Here is a 26916-nt window from a genome sequence, read left to right on the forward strand (position 1 = left end):
ATCCGGAGGTTAACACTCAGCCAAGAAGGAGATCGTGTCCTCAAGCTGCCCAAAGGGTGATAATTGTTCGCAGCATCTCCCTCAGCCGTGGAGCCTCGCGACAAAACTTCTGCCAAATTCAATTAGATTCCCTTTAACCTTTGGCATTTCTTTCCCTGCCATGCCCTTTTCAAGCAAATATTCCATCCTTCATGTTCCGTTCGTATAGCCTTTCAGCCTTTGGGAAGAGAACTGAAACTTAAATGTACCTAACACTGAAACAGGCTTTCAAAACACTTTCTGTTGCTCTGAAACAAACAAACAAATAAACAAAAAACCAGTCTTTTTATTATAATTGAAGTTGATAAAACTGTCTGAATAAATGTTAAACCATAAAAGAGAAAAACCATAGAAAATAGCTTTTAATATATAAATATATTTTCAAAGAGAGATTTACCAAAGAAGTTATCTTTGTTACTGAATATTATTTTTATTAGATGTCTATTTGATTTACCCTAAAATAATTACTTCAAGTCCTAAGTACTATATTCTGAATCCCAAATGTGTTATGTAGACTTTTTTCCGTGATTGGTTATTCTTTCTTTGTTTGTATCTTTGAAAATACTATTCCATGTGTTCATCTAGAAACATGGTGTTCAATTTTGTTTCTATTTTTTCATCATATTGATAAAAATTCCCTTAGTCTTACTTTCTTACAATCTTGTAGAACAGCACCCCTCTGAGTTATACAGATAAATTCAGACTTCTCACTGACATTTCTGGAACATTCTTTCATGTTCTCACATTAATAATTGTAGGTTAAGGTGAGAACATTTTAAAAACATATTATCCTGGAGAATAAATTACAATTTATTAGTGCTGGAAAGTAGCTGGTCAAAAACTAAGACCTTTTGAGTAAAATTGAAAGAAATTAGGCCCCATGTTTCTTAGCTTCAGCAGGGCAAAGAATAAAAACTAATTGAAGGTTAGTCTCTGTGTTTAGAATATGAACTGGAAATATGGAGTCATGGAATCAAACAATGTGTGAACATTTATACAACATGAACACACCCCTTGCTATTATCATCATCTCCCACCTATGGTGTGCTGGGTATAGAGAAATAGCGCCCCACAGTACAGGAATAAACCAGGAATGGAAGGACTGTACCTTCCAGCGCGCATGTCTGAAACCCCAACATTGGTGGGCGGAGGAAATGCACTCCCTGGATATCCTTCACGTTCCTGACATGTTCAGTCAGCTGTGTGCACTCTGACAAAATACTGGAGATAAACAACTTAGAAGGAGGAAATACTAGTTTTGATGGACAGTTTCAAAGATTTCTGTCCATTGTCAGCTGCTCTGTTGGGCCTGTGGGGAGTCAGAGGACCAGGGAACACTTCGTGGGGCTAAGCTGCTAGCCTCGTGGTGGCAGGAAATGAAACACAGTCTTCATTTACAACCATGCTCCATCCCTAAAGCCTGTTAAGCTATAAATCTCTAGTGGGTTAACTGATGAGGTCAGAGTCCCCAGGAGCCCTGCGTCTGTGTGCAAGGACATGCAGATCAGCCCTTAAACTCATGCACTTTGGGAAGATAGTTAAGATTCAAGATATAACACATAGCAATAATATTCTCCTGAATAAACCTCTGTAGAGAAAAAGGGTACCTTCAGCTGGATATACTAATAAGTGAACGGTTTCCTGATGCAGAACACTTCTTTTTTAGTTATTCAATATCAAAGTGATTTCAATTAAATAGTGAATTATTATCTGCTCCCAAACAAATGCTGATTAATTAATTGATTGCTTCTTCTGTTGTAAGGAAAGACTGCCGGAAGTGTAAACAAAGAGATGGCATGATACCAGAATATATTCCACACATCGATAACTCGGGGCCTCCTCACACAGACCTTCCCAAACTAGACTCCAAACACCTTTTTACTTTTTATTCTTGTGACTGACAGGTTATTTATTAGTGAACACTAAGAAAAATGTTTGAAACATAAAATGTACCAAGTTGTACACGCATTTATTAGGTTATATAATACGGGGATAAACAATAATGGTTGTTACAGCTTTAGAAATATTTTCTAAGCAGAACTGTATTTTATGCAAAAATGCATCTACAGAGAATACAGTTTGAAAGCTCGCTTTTCTAGTGTGTTTGTTTGTTTGTTTGTTTGTTTGTTTGTTTGTTTGGAGACAAGGTCTCACTTGTAGATCAGGCTAGCCTGGAACTCACAGTGATGTGACCTCTGCCTCTCGGGTGCTTGGATTAAAGGCATGCGCCACCACACCTGCCAGGGTTGTGAGCCTTAAAGCAGCCAGTGTCCTAAGAAAATATTTTTAGCTAAAAGTAATTAATTCACAAGAAATTATCAAATAACTCCATTTTACTTATTTCTCTATGTTTCTAGAGATTTGTTTATGTTTCTGTGCCTGATATGTACAAGCATCACATGTATGCTGTACCCACAAGAGGCCAGAAGAGGGCATCATGTCCCCCAGAACTGGAGTTACAGGTGGTTGTGAGCCACCTTGTGGATGCTTGGAACTGAACCCCCATCTTCTGCAGAAGCAGACAACTGTCGAGCTCACTCTGGACCCACTCTTATCTTTCTTGGTCAAAATGGGTTTTTTTGTTCAAATCATCAGTGTTTTTCAACAGATTTTTCCAAATGCTACTTACAGACCGACAGACTGGGACCGTGCAATAGAACATACAAAGTGCTGGTCTATCCGCTTTCAGTACCTGTCAGCTTGAGCAATGCCTTAAATGATTGACCGTGCCACTCGTGGGGTTATCTTCCTAAGTGCTTACAATCCATGCTAAGGATGCTACCGTCTGCTTCGAGAGCTCCACTTCCGCTCACTCTTAAACAGTCCAATCTTATTAGATCGTAAGCTAGCAACCCCAGGTGTCTCCCAAATTGGCAAACTTTATTAAAATCTGCTCCTCGTTCTAATCCGTACTGAAACTGGAGTTATTAATATACTACAGGGATTTATCCTGATTAGATTCTTAATCAGAATAAAAATAATTAATCAGAAAACAGACTCGCGCCTGGAGGATAGCTTTAATTCCCGAGCTACGTTCATATACCTAAGGCCTGAAAATAGAGGATGCCGTTCACTAGCCTGGTTGGGAATCAGAGTTGATGGATATGAGCAATAAAAAGACCTCGACTTTAAATCATTGCTTATAAACCTTTGGTCATTGCTCCTGCATGCTTCGTTTTCCCATTTACAGGGAGAGCCTGGTGCGATGGGCTTGCCAGGACTGGAAGGATTTCCTGGTGTAAAGGTAAGCACAGAGGCAGTATTGGTTCAATATTAAGAAATGTATGTTCACCTGCTATTATGCCAATAACTACTTTATGTTTATTAAGTATAGGAGAAGGAAACAGGTGAAGCTTTTATACTTACGGGACTTGTTTTCCAGGGAGGGTGGTCAGGGCAGGAACTCGCGCAGGACCCTAGAGGCAGAAATTGAAGAAATTATGGAGGAATTATTAAGATCCTTCTAGAGGAGAAAAGACCAAATCCTCAGTGTCCAATTAAAGCCAGCTGTATTTTGGGGGCTGACCAAGTCAGCTGTCTCCCCCTAAGTCAGGATTTGAGAAAGCAGCCCCTGCTGACCTCTTGAAGTCCCTTTTATAGGAGAGATAAGGTGTTCCCAGAGGTGAGAGAGCTGGCTGTTATACATTGTTAAAAGGAGACAATGGTAAGGAAGGATGGACGTCATGTAAGTGGAATTGCAAGCAGTTTAAATCAGATCTAAGAAACGGGAGCTTGTTCCTGATTACAAATAAAAACCTTAACTTGCAAGAACTTACTACAGAACAAACAGGGGTTTCTTCTTGAACTACAAACAAAAACCTTAACCTGTACAGGACAGAGCCTTTTTTTTTTTTTTTTTGGTTTTTCGAGACAGGGTTTCTGTGTGGCTTTGGAGCCTGTCCTGGAACTAGCTCTGTAGACCAGGCTGGTCTCGAACTCACAGAGATCTGCCTGCCTCTGCCTCACGAGTGCTGGGATTAAAGGCATGCGCCACCACCGCCCAGCTGAGACGTTTTTTTTATTACAAATAGAAACTCTAACTTTCACAGGACAAAGAGGAAAACTGCAAACAGAACTCTTAACCCACAGGTATAGCTTTCCTGTTTGGGTCTCCCATTAACTTACAAGGTATATTATTCCCGTTTAGTCACCTTAAGTTTATAAATTATGGCATGGTCTTACGCTCCATATCTCTTTATTTCATCAAGTCTTCTTTTACATCCCTAAGCAAAATTGTGAGGCTTTTTTTTTTTTTAGCTATGGGTTCTGCTCAATAAAATTGCCATTTTGCTCTCTACATGTCATCCCCAGCACGGACAGCAGTGTCTACCACATCTGAAACACACTGCCTCTTGAAGGCACCCGAGTCTTTCTGGTTTTCAGAACAATTGCACGGATCTTCTGATTGGTCACTGGAGGAGAACTACAGATCTTTAGTTCTCAGTCTTTCTTATTCTAACCCTGCATCCGACAGGAGTAGGTGAAGAAGAGATTCTCAGGAGATATTCAGTGTGATTAATCTTTCAGGTCATGGTAGTAATTTTTATTATGTGTAGAATTTTAAATATTGACTAGCTTTAGCTGTTAGAATGCATGGCTTCCTCTTGAAATAAGCCAAAGTAATAGCATGAATAATGGTTTTCATTAGAACTATGATTTACTTTGTTCTTTAGAGGATGAAAATATAATAGGTTGAATTGTGTATACATTTTTTTCTGCTTTTCTAGTTTTTTCATACAAGTTAATAACAATAGCACTTATATTCAACAAAGGCTTTACAAATCCAATTTCTTTTAATTATACACATAAGTATTTACAACATTTTTACCCCTTCCTCTCTGCCTCCAACTCCTTTGCCTCCCCCCAAATTCATGGCCTTCTTTTCATTATTACTCACATATATAAACAATTTGTTATAAATGTAGCCTTTTGTGAGTGTGTGTGTGTGTGTGTGTGTGTGTGTGTGTGTGTGTGTAATGTGTGTTTAGGGCTGCCCACTTCTAGTTGGATAATCAATCAGGAGGCTCATCCTTGAAGAAGACTGAAAATTTCTCTCTCTCTCTCTCTCTCTCTCTCTCTCTCTCTCTCTCTCTCTCTCTCTCTCTTCCTTCCTCCCTTTCTCCCTCCCTCCTACCCTCTGCACTTTTCATCTAGGGGTAGCGCCTTGTGAGATTTTCTCCATCCACAACGGCATGTCAAATTACTATTTGAGCAATGATTATAAAAGTAAAGAGTATATAGCAATCATTATAAGTAGCCATTTCTATTTTAACCTCAACAGGGAGATCGAGGCCCAGCAGGTCCCCCAGGAATAGCCGGCATGTCGGTGAGTTTGGCTTGTGTCATGTTAGCTTTTCAGGTATGCATTTCCATCTCAGTCCATAGCTAGTGATGAAGGGTTTTTGAGTATATGGTGGCTGATGGCAACAGTTGTCCAGAGCCTGTCTCGCTGCTCTTGATTCTAGCATGTCTGTTCTTCATTTTGACTGTTCCCCTCCTTTTTGCCTTTTGTTCCTTCCCAAGTCTCTTTCATGGAAAGAGAGAAAATCATTTTACACATGGCTGTGCATTAGTGTGTGTGTGCACAGCTTTGAAAACTCACTTTTTATACCTCTGTCCCTGTCATATTTCAGCAGTTCTCTGTCTCCCTGAGGGACATGTGCATCGGGCTCCCACATTAAACTGCAGTCTGCCTGGGTGCTCACTTCACCCAGGGTTATTAACAGAGCTTTATTGCTGCTAATGTTTTCTCGTAAACCAGGCTTCAATCCTCTCAGTCATTTTTTGTTGCTCTCTGGTGTCGAATGCTTTAATCTCATCAAGGTCTTTGCAAATGAATAGGAAGTGCTCCCAGAAAGGTTGAAATCATTTCAGCAAGCCCTTGGGACAATTGTGATCTTCATTCGTGATGCCCTCATTAAAATTTTGTGGTCACGGTTTATGAGTAAGAGGCCATTTATCCTCTTGGCAGCTGACCCCGCAGGGAAAGTCCAGCATCATATTACAAGAAAGTTCATGGAAATCGTGTGCTTGATTAGCAGGAGCATCGTGAAGATGAGAAGGGGCCCGACTGTCAGCCCCACGCCACCGCTGCTTCACTAACACCACTGAGCATCACTGTATACAACCTAAGACCGCCAACCACCGTACATTGCCATCTACCGCCATCCTAAAAAAGTCCATGGACCTCTCACCCTCACATTTAACGAGCTAAAATAAATAACAAAATGGTACCCATCATGTAGACACCTTACAGAGAACGACATTCTTTATTAGATTTGTCCATACCAAGACTAAAAATGTGTACAATTGTCAAGGCAAAAAATGAAAAATACTTTCTCTAGAATTTATATACAATGAAGATTGTTCATGAAAACGGACTTCACACTTAATCTTACACCCTCCACACACATCTGACTCTCCTCCTCATTAGCGTTGGGGGCTCTCTTTTTGGAACCATACTCAGAATGCCATCTCAATTGTTTCCCTTACACTCACGTTCTCATACTCACAAAGAAATTCATCTTCCCATTACATCCATCTACATGTGACTTTAACATACTTTCTACATTACCATAAATTGTCTGTGTTCAGAGAAATATTCCTAGATACCTGTTGCCAGAGGCCATTCCCAGCAGACCAAACCCAAACAAAACACACTGAAACTATAGTAATTGCAATACTCTTTAGCCAATAGCTTGAGTGTATTTCTAGATATCTCTTACTGCTTAAATTAATCCATTTGTATTATTTTATATTTACAATGAGGCTTGTGGTTTACCAGCAAGGTTCCAGCATGTCTGTCCCCTGTGGTGGCTACATGGCATCTAACTGACTCTGCCTTCTTTCTTCCAGCATTCAATTTAGTTTTGCAGCCTAGCTCTACTCTGCCCTATTTCAAGCCAAAGCAGTTTCTTTATTCATTAACCAAAAAAGCAACACATATAAAGAAGGCCTTCCCACATCATCTCCCCTTTTCTGTCTAAATAAAAAGGTTTTAACTTTAACATAGTAAAATTACATACAACAGACCCAATCCCACCACCTGCCCAGGCAGCGGTGTGGGTTGTGTTGAGCCATGGGCATGGTCCCTCCCACTTTCCTCCTAATCCCCGAGTGGCCATACAAGCATCCAGCCCACAAACACCATTCAAGTGCTCCTTAGTTGGACCTCCTGAAAGAGCAGCCCAGACTCAAAATAAACACACAGAAACTATATTAATTGCAATACCTTTTGGCCAATAGCTTAAGCATATTTCTATCTAGCTCTTAAATCTTAAATTAACCTATTTCTATTATTTTATATTTTACCATGAGGCTCATAGTTTACTGGCAAGGTTCGAGTGTGTCTGTCTCCTGCGGCATCTCACTGACTCTGCCTTCTTTCTTCCAGCATTCAATTTAGTTTTTCCACCTAGTTCTATCCTGCCCCATCGCAGGCCAAACAAGCTTATTTATTCATTAATCAATAAAAGCAATACATATACAAAAGGACTTCCCATATCAGATACCAGCAAAGTAATTAAAGTATGTGTATTAGTTTCAAAAGATAGTTTAAATGAGAAATTCCAGAAATATTTTTGAAGGCTGTAGTTTGGTTGAAATATCAGACATATATTTGAATACCTCACAGCTGATAAATTTGCTTTAAAAGCAGCCTTCACAACACTTAGAAGCACTTGGCAACTTCTAAATTAGGGAAGGGTAAAAACTGTCATGACTACACATGTGCAATTGTGCGATTCAAAATAAGTATTTTTTAACTGGTCTTTGGAAAACAGAGCAGTTAGGAGGGTGTACAGAAGTGGTAATGGCTACAAGGCATTATAAATGCACTCAGTGCTGCTGTGCCATACACTTTCAAGTGAGTACACGTCAAATTTTGTAACCGATGACAGAGACAGAGATGTATTGTGCACTGTCTAAAACTCTTGAGGTGATTCTTGCAGTTGAAGCAAAGCTAAGGCCAGTTGGGCCTGCCGTGACTATTCAGTGGAGACCCACCATACCCAATCCTGCCCTTCCTAGAACACAGTAGTCTGTCTTTTTCCTCTGTTTCCAGGGTAACCCAGGGCTTTCTCTAGAATGTCCGTCTTTCTCCCTTCTCTGAAGGGATTCACCTCCCAAAATTCTAAAACAGGTTGAAAATGAGACCCTTCCCTTTTAAAGTCTCAGCTGCTCCCTTCTATCCCCACAATATCCTTCCCAGCCCTGGGTAGGCCGGGAGAGCAGGGGGTCCTCTTCCAGAGATAACAAGGTAAACTCAATCTGATGCTCTGAGCTTCACTTCCTGCCTTGGCCAGACCCCGGTGTTAGTAACGTTCTCCATCCTCGTGACAAAATACTTGATGGAGCAGCTTAAGGCTCAAAGTCCATTGACAAAGTACGTCAGGGCAGGGAAGGCATGGCTGCTGGGATAGGCTGGGCAGATGCAGAAAGAACTTGAAATGTTTTTTCTACGTGTCGGTAGACCAAACAGTAGAGAGCTCCAGCTGGAACCAGAAGTAGATATGAGCCTCAAGGCCTGCCTCTGAGCAGCCAGCTAATTTCTGCTAGTAAAACCACAGTCCTGAAGGTTTATAACTTCCCCAAACCTCAGCAGCTGAGGACCTCGTGTTCACATACATGAGCCTGTAGGGCACATGTGAAATTCAAACTGTGGAGGCATCATGTCCCTACCTCTTCCTGTGGTCTGTCTGCTCCAGGGTTTCCTGCTTCTTGTTCTTTTGGCCATAGCACATTGAAGGGGGGGGGGAATATTTTCCTCCACCTTTTACCCAAATACATCTTTTCAAATAAAATGTTTACTTTTCATATTATTTTACCAACAAAGAGCTCCCTTGTGAAACTCAGAACTTGACGTAAATTCCTCTCACCTCTGCCTTTTTTGCTTTCTATCGGTGTTATTTTTTAAAAATTACCAAAAGCAACTTAGGAAGTTTATTTGGCTAATGTGTCCTGAACACAGCCCATCCATCAGCGAAATCAGGGCAGGAACTCAAACAGGGCAGGAACCAGGAGGGAGGAACTGAAACAGAGACCATGTAAGGCTACTACTTACCTGCGTGCACTTTATGGCTTGCTCAACTTGCTCTCTCGTACAACCCCGGACCATCAGCCCAGCTGTAGCACTGCCCACAGTGAGCTGGCCCTCCCACATCAATCATTAATCAAGAAAATGTCCCACAGACTTGTCCACAGGCCAGTCTGATGGGGGAATTTCTCAATTACGGTTTCCTCTTCCTAAATGACCCGAGTTTGCATCAACTTGACAAACAACAACAACAAAACCCAACCAGTACACCTTCCCCAAACTCCCACCTCCATCTCCTACCATAGAGCAGCAGTTCTCAATCTATGGGTCGTGACCCCTTTGGGTCAATTTGTAACACTGAAAATACCTTGTTATTTTCATATCAGATATTTACATTACAATTTATAACAGTAACAAAATTACAGTTATGATGCAACAAAAAAATAATAATGTACTTGGTGGTCACCACAACATGAGGAACTGTATTAAAGGAATGTTAAGAACCACTGGCCTAGAGTAGGAAAGAACTGCCAGGAAAAAAAGACTTAAGGAGATCCAACAACGAGGGTACATGTTCAATAATATGCTCCCTCTCCCGCTCAGGACTCTGTAGTGTGTGCCTTACAGCCTCTGGGGTCTACTGTGCCCTGGAACATGTGCCAGTCCAAATAGACAGTACCCTATACTCTTGTGGAGGCAGAAATGCATGGTATCCATAAGATGGCTCCTAACATTTTTATTTGGTTTTCTTACAGGGGAAACCTGGTGCCCCAGGCCCTCCAGGAGTCCCAGGGGAGCCGGTAAGCTACCAGCAATTTAGCAGCAGACTCGCTGCTGTAGTATCTAGGTGCTATTTTAAAGAAATTTTTACCAATGAACTTTTTTCTTGGCTCACACTTCTAGGGTGAGAGAGGGCCTGTTGGAGATACAGGTTTTCCTGGACCAGAGGGACCAGAGGGGAGACCAGTAAGTACTTAGAACACAGATAATGCTATCCTAAGAGATGTTCTATGTATTGTCTCTTCACTTTCCTCCTCAGAAACCAAAGATCTCAGCAAGCAGCTTCAGAATGAAGTGCAGACAGGTTCTAAATATTGAATTTGGGGTACTGGCAGGGGAATTCCTCCAGGAGTTTCCTAGATCTCTATGTGGTATTTTTATCATTTAAACAATGGTGGGGGGAGATGTGATTTTTGTAAGTGCCACTAAAGTGGACTCATTGTTAACATCTTAGGTCTAGTAACTTCAGTAGAGTTCAAATTAAATGTCCTGTCACATCCTAAGATAGGAAGAAGCCAACAGCTTGCTGGCATAGCGCCCGTGTGATAAACTAAGGAAGAAAACCTACTATGGTTCTTGTCCTGACAATGTCATTAATAACCATTACTGCAAATGTGTCATGCCCAGAGCCCTAAAAAAGCTTGTGTATTGATATGACATTGTGACAGTCACGCCCACCCAGCAGTTATACATCTAGGTCCTATTGCGAGCCGAGAGTGTCCTGAGGCCGGAGAGAGGCATGTGAAGCTCTGGGTTTTGTTTTAAAGATTTTTCATCTTTTAATATGTATTTTATTTTATGTGTATGCGTGACTGCATGTATATGTGTGTACCATATGGGTACCTGGTACATGTGGAAACTAGAAGAGGGCATCAGATCCCCTGGAACTATATAGTTAGAGAAGATTGTTAACCATTAGATGGGTGCTAAGAACCAAACCCAGTCTTTTGGGAGAGCAACAAGTGCTCTTAACCTCCGAGTCATCTATCCAGCCTATCCAAGTTTCTTTACAGAAGGTCTTGGTCATTTGCTCTGTCATGTATGGAAGGGAAGTACTGAAAATGAGTACCATGAATCATAGGAACTTTGTTCGCTATTTCTCTGACATTCAGAGTTGATGAATTCTCTGGCCTTCCTCTCCTCAGAGGTGGCAATGCAGGAAACAAAAGGCATGTGCTGTTCAGAGTCAGTCATTCTGGGCTCGATCGATGACCCAGGGTGTTCCATGAGTCAGTTGGGTGGCATGCAGCGTGAAGAGACCCGCAGTGCTGGCTATAGGAAGTACCGAGTGAACACTATAATGTTCTGAGCTTCCTGTCACCTCCCCTTGACAAATTTTCCTCCCTAACCCTTGTGAGTCAGCCCACAAAAGGCTTGCGATTGAGTTCCCCCGTATATAATACAATTGGCAATTGTTTTTCATTGAACGAACATTTTTGAGCAACTGTTCCATGCTAGCAATGGTTGTTGCTGAAAATCGCTGCAGGAGGCACTCCTTCCTGTCTGAGGGAGCGCCCACTGGGGCGCTGCCACCCTATGCCTAGGAGTATAGAAGGGATGCAGCTTGGATTTAGTCTGTTATCAAAAGAAGAGAACATAAAGTTGAGAAGGGGTCGTATTGAGAGGGACTCATGGGGAGTTGGTGGGAAATGGGGCATAGATGTGATCGTGTTTCTTTGTATATGTGTATGGATGTTTTTGAAAAAGAGAAACATGTACATTTAAAGGTTCAAACCTGAGTTCCAGTTTTACATTTGATTTATCTTTTATTCAGGCGTCACAGTTGTTTCTCATGCTCTCTTTAATCAGCTTTACCTGTGTTGCTAGTGTTCTGGTGGGTAAAAAAAAGTCTTTGAACTATACGCTTCAGGTAACATATCCTTAGTTAAAGCGCTCTCCAGAATTCCCAGGGCGCTTCAGAGAAGTCCTGAGCCTATGGTTGAGTTACCAACCGCAACAGATGCCAGCGTGGTTTCCGGCCTTAAACAGGTGGCTGTCTGCAGCTGTGTCCTTGGGGAGTCTGTGCCCGTGAATCAAAGTCTCTCAAGCTTTCCCAGTGCGTGTCTATGCCATGCCCGCTGGCTAGGAAATGCCGCTCCCTCACCTTCATCTCTCTCTCTTCAAATCACATCTCAAAGCCGCTTCTGCAGCCAGGCTCTGGGTATTTGATTTGACCCCAAGCCCTTTTCCTCCCTCTGTATCTAACAGGCCATTCTGTCAGTTTTACAAATCTCCATTAGGGCTGGCTTTATGACCACTTCCAGAATACCTTTTAGAGATCCCAGAAGTTCCCATTTTCTAATAAAAACAAAAAATGTCACTGCCTAATAGTTTCAAAAACTACGATTACGGATTCCCAGCTCTCATTTACTATTCTTTCAAACCGAAAAATAATCATTTTTCTCCAGTTGATGGTTTATTTTATAGTAGGAACACATTCTGGCCGTGTTATGAAATTCCCTCAGAACCAAGTGGCAGTGTTTGCTGAGAGGGAACCTGGGATTAAAACTGCTAGAAGGTTGTTGTGGAGATGCGAATCCCAGGAAGACGTCAGTCAGTGAGTGTCTCCCCAGACAGATAGGGAATCAACAGCAGAGCAAAGAAAGGACACCTGTGAAGCACAGCTTGGTGAACTAGTGAGTGTAACTGGCGTGACTTACAGGAGTGTAGGTGAGGAGCTCCTGGCAGGAGCACAAATGATGCCCAGAAAGCTGCATCGCGGTGGGTAATGCTCACAAAAGCTGGAGCCCTGGCCCTCAGTGCACAACCTGCAGGCAGCTCACCAGGATGGAGAGTGTGTTCTCCAAATTCTTCCACTGTTTCTGGGCAGGTCAGCGGATCTAAGGGTGTCTCTCAGTGCATTCTCCAAATTCTTCCACTGTTTCCAGGCAGTTCAGCCAATCTAAGGGCATCTCTCAGAAGTCCTTACTGCTCATCTAACCTTGAAAAGGAGGATCATAGTGAATATGGTCAGTTTTAGGAACTTCCTAAAGTTTTCAGGTTGTTTATCCTGAATTTTAAGTAGCTTCCCTGAAGGATGGAGTGTTCCGTCTTTCTTTAAACTATCCTGAGTCTTCCCTCCAAGATGGAAGGTTTATCCCAGAGAAAAGTCTTGCACAACAGAGGCATAAAATATCTCCACAACTCATCCATTTATTCAATGCTTTGAGGCCCCGTCACTCTTCATAGGCGGTGTAGGAAGCTGTCTTGGGTGACGCCACAAGTCCATGTTGCTGTGCTTCCTTCTTGGTTGTAAACTCATTCTTACATTCTTCACTGTGTATGTGAAGATGCTGGTGTTAATCAGATGGACTAAATTCCTGAGCCTGGTCAATGGAGCCAGTAAATGGCAATCAGAATTTGAACTTGGGGCCACAAGGCTGTACAGATTCTCTATTCAATTTTGCCATTCAGACTCACCAAGATATGAAGTAATATGTAACATATTTTTGTGTGTTTAACTATGACTGTTCATAGACATGAGATAGATAATTTTTTTTTCATCTTTTTAGGGCATAAATGGAAAAGATGGATTACCAGGTGCTCAGGTATGGGAAAAAATATTAAATGGTATGAATTTTTAAAATTTCTACTTTTTAAGTATATGTACCTCAGAACCAGTTTTGGGTCAGTTAGACTGATGGAAAATCTTGGTAAGCAATGATTTTTAGTGTTGACATCTGTTTTCCAGGGCATCATGGGTAAACCTGGAGACAGAGGCCCCAAAGGAGAGCGCGTATGTATATCACTACTGTGGTTGATGCTCCCACCTGTCTGATACAACTCATCCATCTCTTTAGCCACACAAGGAAGCCTGTAGACAACTTTGGTTCTCCTGACATGAAATGGTTAGGATGTACACGAAACAATGTATCCACTAGGAACAGGGTGCCACACTTGAGCAAGCCATGTGGACAGTGTGCCTGCTGTTTGGTCTTTGTTCACTTGAGTCAACCACCACCCAAATTCTTTTGGCCAGCTGAGGGATTTCTCACCCACAGTGGTATTGACACGTAGAGGCAGGTAAGTTTTTGTGCTGTTTGGCCACCTAGCATACTGCAGAACACTGCTGGCATTGCTGGCCCTGGCCTGATGCAGCCGCACCGTCAATGCCTCCGCTGTCAGTACCCAGGCATCACGGAATGCCTTCCAGGGAGCAAGACTGCCCAGGCTGAGAAACACTGGTCCACAGGAACGCTAAGTGGAGTGGGGAAACTGAGGATGGAGAGGAGAAGTAAGGGAACAGAATGTGAAGTGCCGCACGCAGGTGTGGGGTGTACTTTTGTTAGAACTCTGGAGGCCGCCGGTGCTGCTACTGGAACTTACCGGCATTTTCTGTAATGAATCATAATCTCCTAGTAGGACTTGTGTTCCCAGTGTAAGTTACACAAGCCTTGCTACTTCACATAGTCCTTTTTAGGGCTGCTCCTATGTTTGTGTCCATATATGTGTTTGTGTACTGGTGTCTAATTTATTGGCATATTTTAAAATATTACACAAGTAATTCGTGATGATGGAAGTATGAAAAACAAGATAGCATAAATTTAAGAAGAAAAAGTCTTCCATGCATCCTTACACAGGGATAAACATTAGATATTTTGAATGTATTTTAATGTTTCACTCTTATGTTTAATGTACACATATAATCAATGTAAAGTATATATTCTTTCGAAATCAGATTGGCAGTGTTTTGTAAACATCTTTTCTACTAGGAATATGCAATGACTATATATGGCTTCCCTAATCCTCTTTTTCCAAGCAGCTATTTTATCTCCAATTTTCTTAATGATAAACACTACAAAAAATTTTTTTAGAGAAAAAATTTTAAAAAGAGTTATGTGAGTCTAGAGGAGTTCTCGGCCTCCACCCTGTGGCCTGCGCGTGCGGATTAAACCCACACGTCAAGTCTGGTGATGGAAGCCATGCTCCTTTTTGAGGCCTGAAGTGACAATGGGTGACAGGTGTCAACTCAGTTATCTCACCAGGTCCCATACATAAAAATTTAAATGTTCTGCAAGGCGGTGGTGGCGCATATGCCTTTAATCTCAGCACTTGGAAAGCAAAGGCAGGAGGATCTCTGTGAGTTTGAGGCCAGTCTGGTCTGCAGAGCTAGTTCCAGGACAGCTAGGACTGTTATACAAAGAAACTCTGTCTTGTAAAACCAAAAAAAAAAAAAAATTAAAGGTTCACATGATCATAAAATACAGATCATAGATCCAAGTATGTTAATATTTTTTAATCTTGGAAGTTTCTGCAGACATGAGCAGAGAAGTCTACATATTGATACATTTTATAAGACAATGCCATTGATATTACAGACATGTGTTTTCTTTCTACATGGCTTCTTTATCTCCTTTAGTACCTTATGATCACATTAATACCTGTGATTGTTCACTTATTTTCATTATTTTTTTTAAAATCAAGAGAAATACAGGCGAGTCTTTTGCAGAGCATTGCAGACCCAGGAATAGTGCGGGAAGTGTGGGGAGGCCTCCAGCACCTGTCCGTCACACTCAGCTCATGCTCACTTCCCAGAGTCGCGCGCATGAACTGAAGGCATGGAACTGAAGCACTTGCTGTGGGCGCACACTTCCCTTGGGCACTTCCCTTGACTTTGCTATTAGTCACAGCGTTACTAGAAAGGGTAACTCCTTATTTTCTCCCCAAACAGGGTGATCAGGGAATTCCAGGAGACAGAGGCCCACAAGGTGAACGTGGCAAACCAGGCCTTATGGGCATGAAAGGGACTATAGGTCCTGTGGGGCCCCCAGGAAGCAAGGGCTCAATAGGATCACCTGGCCACCAGGGCCCTCCCGGCTCTCCAGGCATCCCCGGCATGCCGGTAAGTGGAGCTCCTGGCTCAGACTGACCATGTGACTTTTTTTTCCGGTAGTCATCTTTTTTTTTTAATTTATTTATTTATTAAGGAGTTCTGCCTCCTCCCCGCCACCGCCTCCCATTTCCCTCCCCCTCCCCCGATCAAGTCCCTCTCCCTCATCAGCTTGAAGAGCAATCAGGGTTCCCTGACCTGTGGGAAGGCCAAGGACCACACACCTCCATCCAGGTTTAGTAAGGTGAGCATCCAAACTGCCTAGGCTCCCACAAAGCCAGTACGTGCAGTAGGATCAAAAACCCATTGCCATTGTTCTTGAGTTCTCAGTAGCCCTCATTGTCCACTATGTTCAGCAAGTCCGGTTTTATCCCATGCTTCTTCAGACCCAGGGCAGCTGGCCTTGGTGAATTCCCGATAGAACATCCCCATTGTCTCAGTGTGTGGGTGTACCCCTCGCGGTCCTGAGTTCCTTGCTCGTGCTCCCTCTCCTTCTGCTCCTGATTTGGACCTTGAGATTTCTGTCCAGTGCTCCAATGTGGGTCTCTGTCTCTGTCTCCTTTCATCGCCTAGTGAAGGTTAATATTCAGGAGGATGCCCACATGTTTGTCTTTGGATTCACCTTCTTATTTAGCTTCTCTAGGATCGCGAATTATAAGCTCAATGTCTTTTATTTATGGCTAGAAACCAAATATGAGTGAGTACATCCCATGTTCCTCTTTTTGGGTCTGGCTTACCTTACTCAGGATACTGTTTTCTATTTCCATCCATTTGTACGCAAAATTCAAGAAGTCCTTGTTTTTTACTGCTAAGTAATACTCTAATATGTATATATTCCATACTTTCTTCATCCATTCTTCCATTGAAGGGCATCTAGGTTGTTTCCAGTTTCTGGCTATTACAAACAATGCTGCTATGAACATAGTTGAGCATATACTTTTGTTGTATGATAGGGCCTTTCTTTGGTATATTCCCAAGAGTGGTATTGCTGGGTCCAGGGGTAGGTTGATCCCGAATTTCCTGGGAAACCGCCACACTGCTTTCCAGAGTGGTTGCACAAGTTTGCATTCCCACCAGCAATGGATGAGTGTACCCCTTTCTCCACAACCTCTCCAGCAAGGGCTATCATTGGTGTTTTTTATTTTAGCCATTCTGACAGGTGTAAGATGGTATCTTAAAATTGTCTTGATTTGCATTTCCCTGATCGCTAAGGAAGTTGAGCATGACCTTAAGTGTCTTTTGGCCATTTGAAGTTCTTCTGTTGAGAATTCTCTGTTCAGCTCAGTGCCCTATTTTATAATTGGGTTGATTAGCCTTTTACGGTCTAGTTTCTTGAGTTCTTTATATATTTTGGAGATCAGACCTTTGTCAGTTGCAGGGTTGGTGAAGATCTTCTCCCAGTCAGTGGGTTACCTTTTTGTCTTAGTGACAGTGTCCTTTGCTTTACAGAAGCTTCTCTACCAATCATCTGTAAACATATGAAATAAGCTGGTCTGGACCATTATTTAAAGTTATGTGCTGATCCTATTTTATACAATGTATATTATCATGTTTGCCCCTTCCGTGATCCTCCCCACCTCCCTACCCACCCAATTCACCCAATTTATCTCTTTCTCTCAAAACAAATAAGAAACAAATGCCAAAAAAATCAAAAAACAAAAAAAATCCCACAAAAGCAAAAATCAAGACAAGTAGGCAAAAACCCAGAAAGACAAAAAAAAATGCTCAAACAAAACAAAACCAAATAAGAAATCCACACAAATGCCTTTGAGTTTGTTTCGCCTTGGATAACAGGACATGTGACCCACCCTGGAGTGTAGTTGCCCGGTGACACTCCACTGGAGAAAACTGATAGTTAGTTCTCTTTGCCAGCAGGTATTAGCTGCAGATGGCTTCTTGGTTAGGGGTGAAACCTGTGTCCACCTTGGTTAGGGTGAGACCTGTGTCCACCTTGGTTAGGGTGAGACCTGTGTCCACCTTGGTTAGGGGTGAGACCTGTGTCCACCTTGGTTAGGGGTGAGACCTGTGTCCACCTTGGTTAGGGTGAGACCTGTGTCCACCTTGGTTAGGGGTGAGACCTGTGTCCACCTTGACTTCTCAGGACTTTCATTCAAGTTTTCCCATGCACCTTTTCCCATGCACCTTGAAGACAAGGTAGCCGTTCTGAGCAATAGAAATCAGCACCTTATGGGGACATCACATTGTCTTCTTCCTTCTTGCATTCTACATGAGTGGACTGCTGTGCACGGACAAGATCATAGTCTTATTATCATATATATATATATATATATATATATATATATATATATATATATATGCTCGATATGCCAACATGATGAAGGAATCAGGGGAGAATAATGGAGAACTCGCCAAGACAGGGACTTTGACAGATTAAGAGCATCAGCCTAATTTGTAGGAATAGGCAGGACCATGCCTGAAAATCACCTCCCATGGAGATTTCCCACAGATCTTCCATGTCCCTCATCTGGTCACAGCCCACTGGGCTTTGTTATGCATTCCTCAAAGTGTGTGACTGGCCATAGGAGGGAACCCCTACATCACAGCTTCTCACGTGTGCTACGTTGTCTTCATTGCCATACAGGAAGCCTCAGAGAATAACTGTGCAAACAAAGAATAGCACTGAGATACCTTCAAATCTTGGCAGTCTTGAAAAGTGAGAGATCCCTTCTGAAAATTTCAAAGTATGTCAACAAAACAAGGCTATTATAAATGTGGTTTCTTGGCAAAGGACTAAGCATTCAGTTGACAACACTTACCTACTTGTAGGTACTCGGGTATCTCAGGTGTTCTCTATTGAAAATGTGCCATTCTTAGGCAAAGTGTTAGCATCACTGATTATAATCCCAGTTACTTGTAAAGCAACTATGAACTTCAGTTTATCCAAGCATTTGACCAAACAGTGTTCATTGTCCAAAACAGCGCACTGCCTGGAGATTTTGCCTGGCAGATGTTTACCGGCAAAGGTCTCCCAAGCCCAACCTTTCCGTTTCTCACCCACCTGTGTTCTTCTCTCTTTTAATAGTCGTTCTTTTTCCTCCTTTAGGCTGATGCTGTTTCGTTTGAAGAAATCAAAAAGTACATTAATCAAGAGGTCCTAAGGATTTTTGAAGGTTAGATTCGCTTTGTAATAGTTCCGTATGTTTAACAAGTCTCCACTTCCCATTCCCTCTTGGGGAATTTCTTTAGAGACATTCAAGAAAGATGACTCCGTGACAGCAACCTTAGCAGATCCATTTCATGGAGAGGTAGCTCCTTCACACAGAAATGTCTGCCTTATGCTGTCAAATGTTCTCTTTAAACTTCCCTTCCGCGCCACTTGTCTGTAAACCACACGGATGAAGGACCTTCTATTGGTGCTGTTGGTGTAACTGTCTTTCAAATATCTCAATACCCATCCCACTCCATCTTGATTTTCCTCCTCTATGGAGTACTCCCAGCTCCCCCATCCCTGCCACCCTGGGGAGGTGTTTAATTTACCTATGAAGGTTTTAACCAGGGTGGGTTACAATGACCTTTGATCTATACCAGGGTTAGCAAACTAAAGACTCCGGGCCACTTCCTTCTGCTACAGATGAACTTTTATACAGCCCACAAGCTGAGGACAGCTCTATATATTTGTTAGAGGATTTCCCATCCTCATTTTTAAAAAAGATCAAAATGACATATTTAAAATGACCTAAATTCATATCTGGCTTCTAATAAAGTGGTTTGGGGTACAGTCATGCTCACTTCTTTTCATATTTCACCAGTGTTTTCAGACTACAGGTGAATAGTTGAATAGATGTGACGGATTTCATGTAGCCGGCAAAAAATTACATATTCACTTTCTGGCTCTTTCAGAGTAAGTTTGCCTGCCCCAGCTCTAGATATTTAAGCCCGAGATAGCATTGTTTATAAAACAAAACAAAGCAGTGTCTCATATAGCCCCTGCTGGCCTTGAATTCCCTATGTAGCCTGAGGATGGCCTAGAACTCTTGATGCTCCTGCCTCTACCTTACAAGTGCTGAGATTATAGTGCTTGACCATCCTACCAGGGTTATTAATGCTTTTCTTGCGCTTAAACCTAGGGCTTCATGTATGCTAGTGGACACTTACCAGCTGAGCCACATCCCAGCCCATCAATGCTTTCTCTCAATGGTTAATACTTGCTGGTCATTCATTTTGAGTCATCAGTTAACAGCATGGTTCTTCCTTCTGAAAACTTTTTAAGAGTTTTTAATTGTGTGTTATTTTAAAGACCTTAAACAGGTGAAGTTATGTTTGATATTATTAAACATCAAGTAGCTTTAGTGGCAGAACACTTGCTCGACATGTCTAAGGTCCTGGGTTTGACTTACAACACCAAAAAAAAATTAAATTAAATAAACAAAACAAAATCAAATAAAATTCAAGTGATTTATGTTCTGACATTGGTCCAACCTGAAAATATGGCTTAGAATATTCATGAAAGGCCAGGTGGCTGCCAGAGCTTTGGGTCATCTCTAAAGGTATAACCACGTTATCATTCTGATTGTGGATGGAAATGTTGAATGAATTGAAAAGCTGGGCTGACAGGATGGCTCAGTGGGTAAGGGTGCTTGCTGCCAAGACTGACAACCTGAGCTCCATCTCTGGGACCCACATGGTGGGAGGAGAGAAATGGCTCCTGCAAGTTGTCCTCTGACCTCTTCGCACACACCTTGGCACACCTGCCGTGCATATACACACACTATAACAATGACAATAAATAATAAGTTAGTAGTAATAGCAGTAATAAAATGTGAATGTTTCAAATTTTAAGTTGAATCCAGGCTTAGGCCTTTCCAAATGTCATCGGATTCCTTCTGCACCTATAAGCTATCTATCAATCTACTGTTTATTGAAGTTTGACTCTAGGTATTTTCTAAAATCTCTTCTAGAGCTCTCATCCTTGTGTCCCCCAGCTTCACCCCATCTCTCCCAACGCCTTTCACGTAGGGTCCCGGTGAATGGCAGGATACTCTAACCTGGAGAGAGCTTGTTTACCGCCAAAGCCACAGATAACCTTTTCCTCAAGATGGTTTATTAAAAAGAGCCAAAGAACGTTTTTTGCTTGGAATCTCTAGCCTCCAGCTCCATGTGTGCTATCCCCTCTCCTGCTCACTCCCCAGACAGCAGCCTGGCAAATCTATCTTCTCCCACACAAAGTGCGCCTGAACCTACGGTGTGGTTATTTAACACTTAAGTTCATTTGCCCTCAAACCATTTCCATTCAGTCCATTTGCTCTTCTTCTATGGCTTCTGAACACCATTTTCCAAGAAGAAAAAAAGGTAAAACTCCTCTTTCACAAATCATAGCACTGCCAGGTCGGTTTCCCTTTCCACAAAGCCTTCTCTAGAGGCAGAGATTAATTGTCACATTTTAAAACAGTTTCAGTGAACTAGCTCAGTACCGTAAGTGCTAGGGTTCAGACACGCCCGTCTGCTGACTGTTTTCTTAGCATTTTCACTAGAGGAGATGTCAGTGGGAGCTCCTGCAGTCTTTCCACACCCCTGCCTGGCCATAGCCTCAGGAAGGGTCCCCCATCTCCAGCAGGAGTCCAAGGTGGTCCTCAGGAGGTCCTGCTGCATGCTTTATTCCAGGTGGCTCCTCGTGTAAAACCCTACACCAGGACCCAAGTTTCAAGCCCTCCTCCAGGGATTTATCAATCTCCTTTGAACTTCATAGGTGACCCTCACAGGCTTCTCACCTTGGGCTGTCCTACAGGCCACTACCCTGTCCCTCAGCATGCTAAATGCTCATTCCCAACCCCAAGTAATGGAGGGAGGTGATTCTCCATGACCTCAAACCTGGGTTCCAGCTGCATAGTAATACACAAGCATTCATTCTAAAGTTAGATTAAATTCCCACTTTGATTGGCCAATACGTCAAAGCATTTCTGCGGGTAGGGTGATCAGATCACACAAGGCAGAGACAGATGTCATCCATATGACTCAGCTTAGCATCTTTTGTCCTTAGGAGGACTTAGCAGCTCCCAGTGATGCTATCTACATAAATCAGAGGCTTGACATATCAGAGAAGCATAGATTTTGCTATGACCTACCCTATAATAATTGAGCATTTGCATCTATATGGAAAACTATGAAATAGTGTATACAAACTAACAGACTCTTTCCACTCTTTAAACCCTCAAAGTCTGACCTGCCAATGAGGAAGATCAGGAAAGTTAGGTTTATTTCTGCGTTTGGTTTCCAATGTTCAGAAAACCCATGTTTTCTCCATTTTCACACACGTGTATTTGAATGAGTATAACATATTATCCCATTCTACTCTCTCAAGGTAACATCTCTTTCCTCTCTATAAGTAAGATATTTATAAGTGTGTATATATTTGTGCATAGACACAGCATCCAATAGATATGCATCTATAAGTAGGGTGTGTGTGTGTGTGTGTGTGTGTGTGTGTGTGTGTGTGTGTGTGTGAATATACACATCATCCAATAGATACACATCATGGGAGATACAGTAAGTATTTTCCACAACATATTCTGTTAATTTCATTTACAACTTCTGTTTACTAGGGACTCAACCAGAATCAGTCATGGGGCTTACAGAATTCCCTCTATCTCTATTGAGCTGTGGTTGTCTGTTCACACAGAAAAATGGGTTCTGAAATACATAATTGATGGTTGGAAGTGAATGTAGAACTTGCCAATCATGGTTTTCAATGGGGTAGCCAGCTGGGCATTCTAAATGAAGGTCTTTCGATTTCAGTGTCTTTACGTCTCTCCATGAATGCATTTCGGTTTTCTACCTTGACTGCCAGCTCAGCAGCATTTTAGGGGTTTATTTATTCATTTTTTTTTTCAGTATTAAAGCCAGAGTATTGCTGAAGTCTGGAGTTGTCAATCCAGAGACAGTCTATCTCCCTTCATTAATTTATTTTACATTTTAATGGAAACACAATCACCTCACTTTCCCCATCCTTCTCCTCCCCCAGACCATCCCCTTTTTAGAAAGGGACCATTTAGTTGCTAGGGCTAGGATAGAATGTTTAGATTCTTAGAGAAGCATTTCTACCACTTTATACTTAAGCTTTTGATCTATTTACTTTATTTCAACTCCTTTCCTTTGCTTCTCACTTCCAGAGATAACTTACATCCCCATTTTGAGTCTCTAGAATTTGCATTTTAAATTTGGTTTCTGTTCTCAGTGGAAAGTCTCAGTTTTCTTGCTTTATACCAAGACAAATATCCCTTGGCAATCTGACCCTCAGATTCAAAAACCGTGTAGCTACTTTTTTCCTTTTAGAGTCTCCTCATTCTTGAGCTTCGTGATTTTAAAAGTGTCTTGGTTGTTTTTCAAGCATCCCCAGGAGACTGAAATCAGATGTGAGTGTTCAATTCACTGTATTTACCCATGACAACATTTCAAAGTAACATACTTTACAAAGACTGTGAACAAATACAGCATTATGAACTGTATAAAATAAATGAGTCCAAAATATAAAATAGCAATTTAAATGAAACTGGGAAATAATTCAGATATCACAAGAAATTATTGCTGTATTGCCCCATAGGTGAAAACTACATGTTATTTTATTTTCCAAAATTATAAGACATAAGGGAAAGCCATGGAAAATACCCCCAAAAGTGATTTCTAGAACAGTTTAGTAATCCTGTGAATGACAACTCTTTATCCTTAAGGCTAAAAGAAAACAATATTATCAAGTGACGAGGACTTCCCTTGATCTATCATGTAACTAGTGCTTCCATAACGGAGCATCAAAAGAAAATAAGATGAGGCTATACTAAGAACGTGGGCAACTCAACATGTGAATGAGTTATGAGAAAAGATTCAATTGTCTTCTGAAAAAATAAGTTATAATTTCTACTTGTGAAACAAGAGGCAGATGAGGACTGGGTGACACCTGAGTGTCCTTTACTTCTTCAATCCCTGTTAATGTCTGCCTTGTCACGGGAACTTCATTCTCCAAAGAAGCCAAGTGCTCAGCCTCACCTACCAGTCGTTTCTCTTGTGACTGCTCCTCTTGTTCTGCCCAGGCAGGTGGAATATGAATGGTTTATATACACCTCTTCCAAAGTCTTTAATTTTCTGCCTCATTAGAAAGCAGAATCAAAAAAACAGTTTAAATGACTAAGGAGCCCTGAAAACAGAGGGAAGGCAATTAAGAATACAGGCCTCCGCAATTCATTTAGATGCTAAGAAACTATTAGTTTCAATTATTGAGCATTAGGGTAGGGTTCAGAAGAGCTAATTAGCTTATGCTAGATGACTGTTTCTTCGTGTAGCTTAAAGCCAGTTCATTTACAGCTAGGAGTAATTGTTTAAAATAATTGTGTTTTGCTAAAGTTCTTAAAAATCCTACCAAAACAAAGTACTTGTAAATTTACCTCTTAGCTTAAAGAGATGAAAATTAGGGTGGCAAATAACTGTTTAGGCATTAAAGGTACTAAACATGTTTTGTAACACTTATTTATTGGGGGGGGGGTGTGTATGTGTGTGTGTGTGTGTGTGTGTGTGTGTGTGTGTGTGTTCACATGCACACCTATGTGTGTTGGCACATGTGTGGAGACCAGAGGAAAAGTTGTCGGAGTCTGTGCCTCCTCCTCTCGTGTGGACCCCAGGGACTGGGCTCAGGTCGTCAGGGTTAGTGCCAAGCATCCTTACAGCTGAGCCATCTCAGCTGCAAGTTAGTTTTACCAGTGAAATCATTTGAATTACTAAGACCGTTTTTTTTTTGAAGAAATTGTGTGGTGAGAAGACACATTAACCACCCAGCTTCTTCTTATCATGGCAAGACTATACCCTCTTCTAGTTTTGTATTTTAAAAATTAATCACCCATATATTAGATTTTTACAATGGGAATATATAAAATATAACCAAAGCAAGTTTAAGGAGTCTCGTGGCAGCCTTTATAGACAAGTGAAATCATGATTTTTCTCAAAATGAATTCCAGACTAAAACACTGAGTATGCTCTTGAGATAAAATTTAACTGAGCAATGCTCTGTCTGAAATTAATAACAAACAATTCAATAGTGACAAGAAATGTCTTGCATGAGCTGACAGATTCCTAATCCACTGTCTCAGACTGAGCTGAAGATGCTCAGCTGTTTTGGAATAGTTTGAGACATCAGATTAGAAACATCCTTTATAATATATGAGCTTAATAAAGACATGGTAATAGTTCTTACTTAAATGATCAGCTTAAATGAGTAAATTCCATAATTCCAGAACAAAGTCCACAATCCCTAATGAAAAGCTCTGCTACAGAGCATGTTGAGCCAGATGTGTTAGAGTAGCAGGCATTCTAGGGTAGCCTGGAGTGCATGAGACCCTTAAGCAAATGTGTTTTTATTTAAAAAATAAAATGAAGAGGGGACCGGAGAGATGGCTCAGAGGTTAAGAGCACTGACTGCTTTTCCAGAGGTCCTGATTTCAGTTCCCAGCAACTAATTACATGGTGGCTCACAACCGTCTATAATGAGATCTGGTGCCCTCTTCTGTCATGCAGGCAGAACACTGTAACCATAATTAATAAATAAATTTTTTTAAAAAATAAAATAAAATAAAGAATGCTTAGTTAAAATATACCTTGTTCAGAAGCTGATTTTTAAATGGAAAATTCTTATTCATAATTTTCATACTTATAGTCTTTGAATTTCTTTTTTATGGTTCTTTCAAGTTTCATTAGCACACCAGTTTTCTTGGTTCTACTTGTGTGTGGGGGGGGGGGTGTCATATGTCTGTGTGCAGGGCAGGAAGCGATTGGCTGGGATATGTCCCATGTGACCAAGTGCCTGCACACAGGCCACAGAGGATGTCAAATGTTCTCCTCTACCGCCCTCCATCTTACTCCCTGGGACATGGTCTTTCACTGAACCTAGGCTCTGCATTCTCTGCTAGGCAGATGGCTAGACGTCCAAGTGATCTCCTGTCTCTGACCTCAGATGCACGCAAGCCTTCGCAGCTTTTACAGGAGGGCCGAGGGTCTGAACTGGAGTCAACACGCTTGTGCGGCAATCACTGTTACCCACCGAGTCATCTCCCTAAGCCCATCCGACATGTTAACTTTCAGTTTTGTATACTCACTTTCATCTCAAAGTCCCACGACATTAATAACTGTCAAAGACTTAGCAGTTACACCCCACTGCACCTACTGTAAAGGTGCTTTTGTGAGCTGATGGTGAGTCTCTGAGAGGATGTGTTTTGTTAACATTCTCTGTCATCACTGGACACTTTCTCCGAGACCAGCATACACAGTGTTGTGCTCCAGGCAGTCTGTTAAATGAATAAGTGGCAATGCCTTTGATGTGCTCTTTGGGAAAGCATCTTGTGTTAGGAAGGACTTAATTCACAAAGATGTATCCCTCAGTGCCTAACAAAAACAGCTTCATACAATTGATTCTTTGTTTTATAAAAACACAGCCGTCAGACCAGTTGGTATATAATACGTGCTTAAATCAGTAACTGAATTTTTTTCAACTTCTTAGAAAAGTATTTGGAAATCATTTGACATAAAAACACTTCCATTTTGTGACGTATCTTTTTCTTTCACGAATGCAGAGAGGATGGCTGTGTTTCTGTCCCAACTTAAGCTGCCAGCAGCAATGCTGTCCGCTCAAGCTCAAGGGAGGCCTGGCCCACCGGGGAAGGATGGGTTACCTGGACCCCCGGGAGACCCCGGGCCCCAAGGTAATGTGCAAGTATAATATTGTATTTGCCAGGTTTTTAATCCTCAATATTTAAAACATGCTAATTGCAATTAAAACAGATGTGTGATATGTGTGTAATGACATGTTGTGAACTATTTTGTTAATATTTTATTTTCTAGTGATAAATATTATTACTACTGCAAATTTAAAACTGATATGCCTGCTACTCTAAGTTCACCTTCATGAAATCCTGTGTAACAATAACATCGATGCTCTCTGTTGCTCCATTGTTATGCAGGATCCTAGAGTTGTTTCTGTCTCCATCTCACAGCCAGGCAAGGCTTCTCTTCAGAGAGTCTTAAAGAAACTGAAGAAAGAGTCAGGAGATTCTGCTACAATAGTCATTTGGGGCTAACACCTAATTGGGGGGGGGGCATTTAGAGTGATTGCGTAGTAGAGTTTTGTAGATGGTAACTTTTAAAGTATAGACATAATCTTCTTTTAACTTATATTCATTTCTGGGAATTTCATAAATGTATGCAGGGAAATATAATGATTTATATTCCCCATTCACCA

The 26916-nt window shown here is 41.6% G+C and overlaps 1 protein-coding gene across 2 annotated transcripts in view; it reads left to right on the forward strand.

Annotated features, from left to right (window-relative positions):
* Positions 1–26916, forward strand: part of Col19a1 (collagen type XIX alpha 1 chain) — a 310539-nt gene that overhangs the window by 276590 nt on the left and 7033 nt on the right. For both annotated transcript variants that reach the window (XM_075980561.1, XM_075980562.1), the window contains 9 exons: positions 3230–3283; positions 5321–5365; positions 9829–9873; positions 9977–10039; positions 13366–13401; positions 13545–13589; positions 15525–15695; positions 18748–18814; positions 26252–26380. In XM_075980561.1, coding sequence (XP_075836676.1) covers positions 3230–3283; positions 5321–5365; positions 9829–9873; positions 9977–10039; positions 13366–13401; positions 13545–13589; positions 15525–15695; positions 18748–18814; positions 26252–26380 — 655 coding nt within the window. The remainder of the gene's footprint in view (positions 1–3229; positions 3284–5320; positions 5366–9828; positions 9874–9976; positions 10040–13365; positions 13402–13544; positions 13590–15524; positions 15696–18747; positions 18815–26251; positions 26381–26916) is intronic.

This window comes from Microtus pennsylvanicus, chromosome 7 (assembly GCF_037038515.1).
Source record: "Microtus pennsylvanicus isolate mMicPen1 chromosome 7, mMicPen1.hap1, whole genome shotgun sequence".
Classification (NCBI taxonomy): Eukaryota; Metazoa; Chordata; class Mammalia; order Rodentia; family Cricetidae; genus Microtus; species Microtus pennsylvanicus.